The sequence below is a fragment of the Pseudomyrmex gracilis genome, unplaced genomic scaffold (genome assembly GCF_002006095.1).
Source record: "Pseudomyrmex gracilis isolate BER0280 unplaced genomic scaffold, ASM200609v1 scaffold_1, whole genome shotgun sequence".
In the NCBI taxonomy this organism is placed as follows: Eukaryota; Metazoa; Arthropoda; class Insecta; order Hymenoptera; family Formicidae; genus Pseudomyrmex; species Pseudomyrmex gracilis.
Window position 1 is genome coordinate 713,214 of NW_018020585.1, and position 10,607 is coordinate 723,820.

At 30.3% G+C, this 10,607-nt stretch overlaps 2 protein-coding genes across 10 annotated transcripts; one reads left to right on the plus strand and one right to left on the minus strand.

Annotated features, from left to right (window-relative positions):
- Positions 1-67: 67 nt before the first annotated feature.
- LOC109852947 (1-phosphatidylinositol 4,5-bisphosphate phosphodiesterase gamma-1) lies at positions 68-7,927 on the minus strand. Of its 9 annotated transcripts, none has more exons than XR_002250068.1 (20): positions 7,737-7,927; positions 7,016-7,212; positions 6,320-6,469; positions 6,064-6,202; positions 5,825-5,987; positions 5,418-5,731; positions 5,108-5,314; positions 4,603-5,023; positions 4,223-4,534; positions 3,922-4,103; positions 3,665-3,842; positions 3,480-3,545; positions 3,080-3,271; positions 2,773-2,994; positions 2,455-2,661; positions 1,996-2,377; positions 1,772-1,911; positions 1,584-1,682; positions 1,416-1,489; positions 68-1,334 (listed from the first exon to the last, which is right to left on the minus strand). XR_002250068.1 is itself a non-coding variant. In XM_020424637.1 (19 exons), the coding sequence occupies exons 2-19, from the start codon at positions 7,188-7,190 to the stop codon at positions 1,484-1,486; spliced, it is 3,555 nt and encodes a 1,184-aa protein (XP_020280226.1). In that variant the 5' UTR covers positions 7,191-7,212; positions 7,737-7,927; the 3' UTR covers positions 68-1,483. The 9 variants fall into 9 exon arrangements, 6 of the variants coding, with proteins under 6 accessions (XP_020280226.1, XP_020280214.1, XP_020280183.1 ...); XR_002250064.1 differs by having other exon boundaries at positions 1,416-1,499; XR_002250063.1 differs by having other exon boundaries at positions 1,416-1,682.
- Positions 7,928-8,558: 631 nt separating this feature from the next.
- On the plus strand, positions 8,559-10,546 carry LOC109852348 (ATPase WRNIP1-like). The gene is made up of 4 exons (XM_020423435.1): positions 8,559-9,131; positions 9,219-10,044; positions 10,120-10,347; positions 10,425-10,546. Exons 1-4 carry the CDS (start codon positions 8,802-8,804, stop codon positions 10,502-10,504), a joined length of 1,464 nt encoding a protein of 487 aa, XP_020279024.1. The 5' UTR covers positions 8,559-8,801; the 3' UTR covers positions 10,505-10,546.
- The last annotated feature ends 61 nt before the right edge of the window (positions 10,547-10,607 follow it).

Genomic DNA, 10,607 nt, shown 5'->3' on the forward strand with positions numbered 1-10,607 from the left:
CAATAAAACTCTTAGAGAAAATTTATTTTTTATGTTCAGTAGTATAACACATGTGTATCCTGCAATAAATGAAATATTAATATCTACATACATGTTCTTCTTGTTTTTATTAATCGTTTACTACCGATTTTATATGTATGCAGAATGTTTTTTAATGAAATTGTTATATATATTTAGCAGTGTTTGCAACAAGAATTTACTACGTATAATTTACATTTCTTCTTAATAAAGAAATCTAATTGCATTTGTTCACGGCACATATGTGATATACGTATAGGCACGATATATTTTTCAAGTCTATTCAAAATACCTTTTGTGTATACAAAGATAAAAATATATTGTGTGTACACTCAAGAAAATCAGATAGTACAACATGTACAGTACAATTGGATATTAAAAGATAGTAAAACATATATAGTACAATTGGATAATAAAAGATGTATACCGGTAAATATTGTAAATTTATAACAAAATAGAATACACATACGTATGTACGCATAATTATTCAGATATTTCTCTGCCAAAAAGTTCCACAATAGAATAATAATAATAGTAAAATTAAATATTTGCTTATCACGTAATTAAGAAATATATTGACATACATATTGATACATACGTACATCTACTTTGGACTAGAAAAAATAGATATTTCGTATATTTTAATTTTAGAGATTTTTAAAGTTTTGGAATATGTTCATTTTTGTTTGTTAACCACTAGTTTTTCAATTGTTTTGCATAAATCTGTTACTATATTGTAGTATATTATTAACAACCACAGATTATACGCAAGCATTACGATGAACCATTTGCTATTATTGCACACTACTATTTATATACGGGCACCACATTCTGCATTTTCTATTAAATGTATCACTTGTTTATTATGCGTACAATTTATTACGCTAGTTGTAACGTCTTTGCGCCACACATTATTATAGACTTTTCTTCTAAATTATATTGAACATTTTTTTCGACACACAGAAAGAGTTACTCTTTTTTTCTAGATAGTTAAACAAATAGTAACAAGTATAAAACAATAATTTGATGAACTAATTATTAAAGGGAAGATAAAATATTATTTCAGTCGTTATGATATGCAATATGTCTCGGATACTTAACAACGCATGTTACGAAATATATAAATTATTAAAATTCGTGTCTCTCATATGTAAAACAAGATGAAGAATAGATCGATCTAGTAATTCGCGTATGTATATAAATTTCAATATGAATATGTACAGTCTTCTACGGTCTGTTAATTTTAAACATACGTATACATATTATCATAAACTACATTGCGATATGTGTATATCAATCAAGATAGTTTGTGTTATCTGTAATGAACGTGAAAGTAAAAATTATCAGTAAATTCTTGCACATATAAATCCTATTTTATTTACACACACATAACTTACCCTTTTGAATCTGAATTATAATTGGCCAATATATCCAATATAACGCAAAATTCTCATGTTGATTTATTTTATACCTATTGAAAACTTCTTACTTTTTATACATAAGATGAAATTATATATAGATGTTAAGTTTTACATATCAGTGCAACAAGTGCAATTTTTTATTACCGATAAAGTTATATGTACTAATAAAGAGGCAAGCTCAAGATCTTCACTATATATGTTTTTTAATGGAACACTTCTATATCCCGATCTCAAACAACGCACCTAAAATAAGTGTTTATTTAGAATGAGAATGTGCACAAATACGAACTTAATTCAAGATGTATCTTTGATACAATTAATGAAGTACTCACCGGGTAAGTAGCTTGTCCTATAAAATTAGTATCGCCAAACATGTCTTCATCTTGCACTAAAAATCGTATAAGAGCAAAATATGGATTGAATATCTCAAATTCACATGTTTCATTCCACATAGGATTAAACCCATTGTCAGCTAAAAATTTTAGAATCATAAACGTAATTGTTAACGATTAAAGTGCTGTATGTGAACTTGTAATTTAAATAGAGTAATGCTAACATATTGTTCTTGTTGTTAATTTTGTTCCAGAATCGTAGTCTGCACCTACGATCTCAACTTCGACAGACGGACTGGCCATACCCCTTCCCGATCTCATTAAATGTCTTGCTCCGATAATTTTTAAATTAATTTTAAGCGATTCAACACCATACAATGTACTTTTATCATACGGATTAAAGTTGTGTCTGAACATAATATCTGGTTTCAAGAGATAACCACAGTTGCCATTTTCTTTAAATTTAGCTTGATTTAATTGCATCGATTTATCTCCAGTTTGATAATTTAAAGCCACCATCTGACAACCGGAATTCCACATTGGTATAGGACTATAATTGGATGAATCAAAGCGCTGTCCTTTTGGATAAACTCTACTAAATTGAATCTACAAAAAAGAAATAATTTGTTTTTTAACATTCTAGTCTGATTTGTATGTTAATATTTAAATTCATCCGTATATACCTGATGATATTTTAGAAAAAACTTAGTCTCTTGTTGACACATCAACTTTTCAGCCTTTGTTTCAGGAAAACTGCTCATTTCGTTGAACGTAAATCCCTTAGCTCTTATTCGTTCTATGTTAAATGCGACTGATCTACAGTATACTATAAGATTGGACATTTCCTTAGCTATTCTCCATGCTCTTTCCATTTCTTTATGTTGACTTTCCTAAACAAAAAACAATATTCGTAATGTCAATATGTATTTCAAATGAATATGCAATATAGCGTTTGAGACAGTATTTAAGATTTTTTTGTATAAAACAGACTATGCATTTACCCTAACGCTTGCATTTTGTGCGGTCTCTTTGATACTTGACATCCATTCTAACGCAGTATCTTTTGATGGCGTCGCAACTTCAAATACTGAACACATACTAGGATTTTGTATTCTTAAAATCCATTCTAAACCCGCCCTTTCTCCAACCGTTAATTCTACCACAGCACCCATGATATCCAATGAACCTTTCTGCAGACTGCCGAGCATCATAGAATCTGTTGACTAAAAAAAAATACATAAACTATTTTTATCAATCAATTTCAGATTAATGACACATATATTACATATGTATATATATGTAACTTACATCTCCTTGATTTTCTTGTTGATTAATTTGTTCTACATAATTGGCAGGAAACCAATGTTGTTTTTTACCACCATAATCACCTCTCCACCATCCTCCACTTTGTTGATTAACATTAGTAATTATAGCATGTTTTACTAATGTTAATTCGTCGTCTCTTCTAGCTTTATAATCATAAATAGCCTTAACCGTAACCTTTAAAATTAACAGTTTTAATAATTTTAAAAAAAGAAAACAAAAGACATACCTTTAATAAACAAAACAGATGTACTTTAAAAAGTAAACATATACATGTTCGAAAGAAAATTTTTATATTTTTGATTATATATATTACAAAAATTAAAATACAAGTAGAAAAAATTAGTACAAAAACTAAATATTGATGCATTTTTGTAGTACTTACTTTTGATGTGAAACTTGTAGGATCCATATAACCCGGCATAGCATAAACAGATCCATCATCGTTATCCTAAATAGAGAGAAAAGCAAAAAGATATATACGATATTTTTTTTACATTATTTCTGTTAGACATATATTTATGTTACAAGAAAGCAGAAAAAAAAGTACAATACATTGAGTATGCATACCAGTCCTATTCTTCTAATAACATCTTGATTAACAGGATGGCTTAATTTAATTTTTTTGTACAATGGATGCCGTTCGTAATAATTTACTAATTCAACTAAACTCTCGAACTGTACAGTTCCCATGGTAAAAAGCCTTCCTTCAAGTTTTATTTTGCAATGTTTTATCTGTTTTTCTGCTCTATATAAACAATAATTTAATAATTATTTCAATGCGCAGACTATACAGTCGTTATTTATTACATGGGTTTTTAACATACCTAAATGAAATTGCGTAACAATTACTTTCTCTTTCGCTAGGTCTCACTAGGAATGCACCGTCTGTAGGTATACGTTTCAGCATCTCTTCTGCCGCAATACGAGTACAGTCGGGATGCCACCATTCTTTTTCCTCGTGTTTGTTCGGTTGAGGCACTGGCTCTTGTAAAGTAATTAAAAATTCCTGTACATCAGAGAGAGAGATTTATTATTTTATATAACTTCTTTTTTATTTCAAAATAAATATTATAATTTCAATTTAAAGATTCTCAAATTTTCACTTTATATTTGTTTTTCACTTACTTGGCTCCTAAGTGGATGATTACGGTAATGAGTAATTAAACTATACAGACTGTCAAAACAATTAGTATCGATAAGATAATATTGCGTCTGGCCCATTTCTTGTTTCAGTTTAATACGACAATGATTCACTTTCCCTTTGCGCCAAAATGATAAACAATAATCACCTACGAATGTGACACACTGTCGCACTAGAAAAGTACCGTCTCCGAGATACGAATAACGTCGTAATAATTCTTCGGCTTCCTCTCTTCCTCTTGCTAATTTTCCATGAAACCATTTTTCCCCAAAATGTAGCTCATCATTTGGCGCACCCTTTAAAATTAACAATAAAATTAGTTTCTACTATATCAAATATATGCGAATTTTCTAATTATACGCACATCCGACGTTCTTCGAACACTGCTTTCTTCGTCGTCGTCATGTTCCGTTTCTTGTGATCTTGAAAACGTATCTGTATAAAATAACTTCTGTTGTGTCAGTACAAAGAAATGAGGATTCCACTCTCTATCGACAGGATCTTCTAAGTAAAGAATCCCATTTTTCACGGTATTTCTAAGATCCATCTCTTGTCTGCTTTCGTCATTTCGAACAAGAAACGAAGATTCATCGACACCATCAGGAAGCTTCTTGTGTTTTAGCAAAATTTTTCTACGTAATACATAAGGAGAAGGTAAACAGGTTTCGTTTTTGTCAACAGGCTGCACTAACAGCATGTCACCAAACACTTCTTGCATAGTTGTTGCCATTTTACGTTGTTGCGGTAAAGTACAATTATCCTCAATAGACAAAATAACAGGATACCTAAATAAACAATGCATATTGATAAAAAATAATAAAAGTATGGTTAGTTATATATATATAACTATTTTTTATCCTTAATCTTACTCAGATGTACTAAAAGCATGTTCCTTAATAGTTTTAATAACATCTAAAAATTTTATTTTAGTAGTGAGAGTGTGTCCGTGAAATATAAATGGCATTCCATCCGGACCATCCCAACAATCAAGCTCTATACATCTACACCCTGCTCTCAGTGCGCGTACATAGGCCTGACAACTGCTTTCGCTACTAATCTGATCTCCCATTAAGTATCTAAAAATTTATAAATAGAATGTGTTACATACATATATGCACACGCACGCGCGCGCACACACGCATACGTTGAAATTTTCTTATATTTTTAAGAAGTACATACGTATTATGCGATGATGCTATCCAATAATGTGCAAGAGGGCGAGTCATGTCTTGAGTAACTTGATTAAATTTTTGATTCCAAATATCATTTTGTTTGGAAAATAAAAAATCTATAAATTCCGAGAAAGTAAAATATGGTTCTTGTATATCTCTTTGAGGATCTTGCAAATATTCTCTAATGAAACGTGATACTTCTAAGTCATTTTTCCCTAAGCTGTCTTGTTGTTCGGTTATTAGAAAGTTCTGAAACTCCTGAAGCGTGACTGTTTCTCCAGTTTTGGAATAATTTAATAGTTTATGCCAATCTGCAAGATTCTGTCAACACAACATATTTATATAATATAAACACAAATAAATACTAATAGTGATAATATATTTGTAAAAAAAATAATATAAATGTAAACTTACATTTTGATCAAACATTAACTTATGATACAAGATAACAAAATCATCAAAACCGAGCTCATTTCGATTTCTTGTATCTACTTCTTGAAACAATTCCCTGAGTCTATTTGTGGCAATTTTACAATTAACTCTAGGCAAAAATGCTTTTACATCCTTTAGTGTAACCCTATTAATTATTTATTAATTAAATATGGCGCATATATAATAAAATATATAATAAAACTAAACATTAGTGTACTAACGTTTCACGAGAATTTTCCATTGCATAGAACTCTTTTCTGAGCCATCTTTCAACTTGTAATGGATATGGTGCATTTATAGTATCTTGTACTAAGTGACGTAATCCTTTAACCCATAACTCACATTCTTTCTCACTAAGAGCTAGTGAACAGAAGGAAGTACTCATTTCTCAATATATCACACAGAATAAATAATAGTTGTATCTTTAACTCACTAATTTGTCATGATAGTAATAGGCTATTTATCAGATATATTTACCAGATATGGAAAGAGATTTCAGTCTAAATTCCGATCCATAATACACAACAAAACATCTTAAATTTTCAATTCTTTTAGCATCTTCAGGCCATTTTTCAAAGTCTTTCGATTGTTTTCCTATCCTAAGTTCTTTAACTTCTCTAATTTCCACTGTAAGTAAATAGAATATCTAAAATTATATATAAGATATACCACAAAGTACACATATTTCAAGATCAAACATTAGAAAAAAAAGTATATGTCTATATATATACATTTATATAAAATTGAAGGGAAGGATCTCATTGTATACATAATATACTTAATGGTTATAGAAAATTAAACAATAATATAGAAATACTTAAGACAATTATGTTCAAATTATTGCTATATAAAGTATTGATTATAATAAATTATAATATTTTGAAAAGAAATAAAAGAACATTTAAAAAGTAAAAAGACATTATTGGATACAATCCATTAATGACATAAACTTAATTATTATTAAAAACTCACCTACATATAATAAGCATAAGAACCTTCCCTTCACCTTACTGTTCTAAACCTTCAGTTAATATTTTGTTCATTTTTGCTGTAAAGACATATCCATATAACTATATACACAAGAGATTACAATATACGTACTATCAAACTATCAAGTAGCTAAATTCAACAACTAGTTCAACAAGATTTATAGATATAAATGTAAAATCTTACCAGACCCATCAAAAGGTCTAAATGTTGCACTTCGTGACCAAACTATTTGTCTAGTTTCTCTTCTTATCATAAGAGTTTTCTTTTCTGGTCTTTTTCTACAAAAAAATTTGGTCACTACAGTACCCCTTTCCAGCTGACTAATGATTTGTTCCATTTCAGGAATAATCCCATTCATCTTGATAAACTATATATTTATACTGTAATATAAATTATATAAGTTACAGTACTTAAAAATTTATATTATTTTAGTTTAGATTGTTACTTCACACATATACCTATATAAATTATATTCATATATACATATATATCAATTATTCTAAACGACTCAACCCATAATTTGATTTTATTTTTGTATCGTTACACAAAACTAGTAATTGTGATCAGATTAAAATTACATCTCTTGTGGCTAACATAACTATTTCTTCTAACCTTTACATAAACACGTAAACATAACCTAGCACATTTTTCTGGAAATGCGATATAACATGAGCGAATATCTACAGGATATGAAGTGACTGATAATTCTAGCTGATAAGAAGAAACCGTTTCTTTCGTGGACACATTTTGAAATTTTCTTTGCTCTCTTGAGAATCAAAACTTTTCAAATTGAAAAACTTTATAATCACGCGTTCCTATTGCTGCACCATTATTTTTTTTCGCGCATGCGACAATTTTTATCACTCATATATCGATGTCTATATTGCTTAAATATATATCATACCTGTCTTTTTCTCTCTCTGCAAAATGATACACTATTGATTATACGATAAAAAAAAATGCTTCACTTATCGTGTGTAGGTATCATCCACAATTCGCGTTTACACGAATTAGAATCCTCTGATTGTTTCCGGTGCTACGTGACGTTTTCTTTCATGTATATATACAGGGTGTCTGTATACTTTTGACAAAGCTTTGGCCAGAGAAAAGACTGAGAGCGGCCAAAGCCATATAAAACACAATAAGTTTTTCCTTCTGTAAGCCAGCGTTATGTCCACAGGTGATGAACATTGACAACTACATAGTTATTTCCACAAGCGATTTGTCGGTGGGTACGTTAAGGTACCTTTTCATATACGCAGCATGCTGCGTCAGCAAAGCATTACGTGACTCAAATTGTCCAGAACTGCTTCCGCTACTATACTTAATTCGATGCCATTCTCAATGTTAATACTTGATTTTACATAGAAATACTTGAGCAGTAAAATTTTCGAATATTTGTATTCTGTTATTACCGCAAAGTGATATTTTGTGCCGGATACAAAAAGATTCTCTTGCCTTTCATCTCGTCCAAGAGCGAATATTGGACATTTGGTATATTGATGTACAAACAAGTCTATATACCGATGCACTTGCACATAACACGGAATAGAACCATGTCCACTTTACATAGCACGGAATAGAATTATTTTCACGTTTGTGCATAACGTATGTACCGACAAGTCGTTCGTGAACATGGCTATGTAGTTGCTAGTGTGCATCACCATGGACATTGCGCTGGTGTACAGGGCAGAAAAGCGATTACTCGTTTTTGTACGGGCCTGGCCGCTCTCATTCTTCTCTCTGGTCGCAAACTTGTGACGTCAATGGCGACACTTGTTTCCTTTGTCTAATCAGAAGGGACTGTCTTCCTGAGAAACTCTATAGGGCACTTTGTGGTTTTATCTTATTTTTTATAACATATACATATATATCTATATAAGATACTTGTAAATATGTATTTATATAAATTACCTATGTAAATAAAAATAATGCGTAAATCAACGATAATATAACCGAAGAAAATCAGATGGAAGGAAAAAGTAAGAGATTATTTCCTTTTGAAAAGGATTTGATAATGAATAACCAGACCAAGAAATTTAAAGTGCACACAAATGAAATGTCGAACAATATGGAAGATATATTTGTATCTGAACATAATTTTACGAGACATTCACAAATGCTATTCTCAGATACAAATAAGGAAAGTGTTTCACTTGTTGAAAAAATGAAACCAATGAACATTGCAGCTTATGTAGGGCAAAAACAAGTTATAGGTCCGGACACTGTTTTAAGTTATTTATTGAAAAAGGGAGAGATTCCTAGTATGATATTTTGGGGACCACCTGGGTGTGGAAAGGTAAAGTTTGGTTTTTATTTTTCATTTTTTGTAATTTTATTTTATATGTTTTGTTTTCTTCTGATAAATATGTATATATATTTTTAGACATCTTTAACCAATATAATAGCACACTTAGGTATGAAAATGATGGGTAGTAACATACATATTATAAACTTATCTGCATCTAGTTCTGGTGTAAAAAATGTAAAAGATGCTGTTACTGTAGCCACAGATAAATCTAAAATTGGGTGCAAAACTATTGTTTTTATGGATGAAATTCATTGTTTCAACAAGCTTCAACAAGATATATTCTTACCACATATAGAAGCAGGGACATTTACCTTAATAGGATCTACTACTGAAAATCCATTTTATAGTTTAAATCCAGCTTTGCTAAGTCGCTGTCGTGTGTTTGTGCTACATAAATTAAGAGAATGCGATATAATAGAGATTCTTTATAAGGCAATAAAGTGCATAAAGGGAAGCATACTTGACACACAAAATATAAATGCACATCAGATTAAACTTTCTTCTATTTCAAACCTTGACTTTTATATTGATAATAAAGCAATACAGTGGCTAGCAGAAGCATGTGATGGTGATGCACGTGTAGCTTTAAATACTCTAGAATTAGCAGTGCTTGCAAGAAAACCAGAGAGGCTAAAAGCATCGTATAATAATGATGTTACAATAACTCTACAAGACATTAAAGACAATATAATAAAAGCACATGTACTTTCTGAGAAAGAAACCAATCAAACTCATCACTTGTATTCTGCACTTCATAAATCAATAAGAGCTGGTAAATCAAATGCTTCTTTATACTGGATGGCCAGAATTATGGCAGTTAAAGAAGATCCAGTAAATATTGCAAGACGGCTAATTAGGATATCTAGTGAAGATATTGGTTTAGCAGATCCTGATGCCTTAGGTGAACACAATATTAATTCAAAAATATTAATTTTTTTTTATTGTTTTTTATATATAAATTATTCTAAAACTATAGGTATTGCTGTTCACACAATGTATGGATGTCAAATGATTGGTATGCCAGAGTGTGATGTACTGTTGGGACAATGTACAGTCTATTTAGCAAAAGCGCCAAAGTCTCGATTGATATACAACGCATTAAAAGCTGCGGAAAAAGTTATTTTGGAACATGAAGGTCTTCAACCTGCTATACCTTTGCACATGAAATGCAACTCTGCAGAAGAAAAACACAAAAGCAGCAATGGTAAGAGTTTTTATTATCTCTGTAATTAGTAGTGATTACTTTTTACTTTAATTAATTTTCTATAAACTTTTTTGCAGATACTAGAAATTTACTGAATCAAGAAAGTTGTAATAAATCTTGTTTACCAGAAGAGTTACAGTATACCAATTTTTTTTAAGGAAACCAAAGTTTGTAAATAAAGAAAAACATTTATATCAAATATTCAAGTGTTTGTCTTGTGTATTTTGTATTTCATCTCGAGTGAACAAGAAAAGTTTTGG

Coding starts and splice junctions, on each gene's coding strand:
- LOC109852947 (XM_020424594.1), bottom strand. CDS start 7,190: ATGAATGGGATTATTCCTGAAATGGAACAAATCATTAGTCAGCTGGAA. Junction 3,843..3,921: donor TGTTACGCAATTTCATTTAG/GTATGTTAAAAA, acceptor TTGTTTATATAG/AGCAGAAAAACAGATAAAAC. Junction 2,995..3,079: donor AACAAGAAAATCAAGGAGAT/GTAAGTTACATA, acceptor ATTTTTTTTTAG/TCAACAGATTCTATGATGCT.
- LOC109852348 (XM_020423435.1), top strand. CDS start 8,802: ATGGAAGGAAAAAGTAAGAGATTATTTCCTTTTGAAAAGGATTTGATA. Junction 9,132..9,218: donor GACCACCTGGGTGTGGAAAG/GTAAAGTTTGGT, acceptor ATATATTTTTAG/ACATCTTTAACCAATATAAT. Junction 10,348..10,424: donor AAAACACAAAAGCAGCAATG/GTAAGAGTTTTT, acceptor ACTTTTTTGCAG/ATACTAGAAATTTACTGAAT.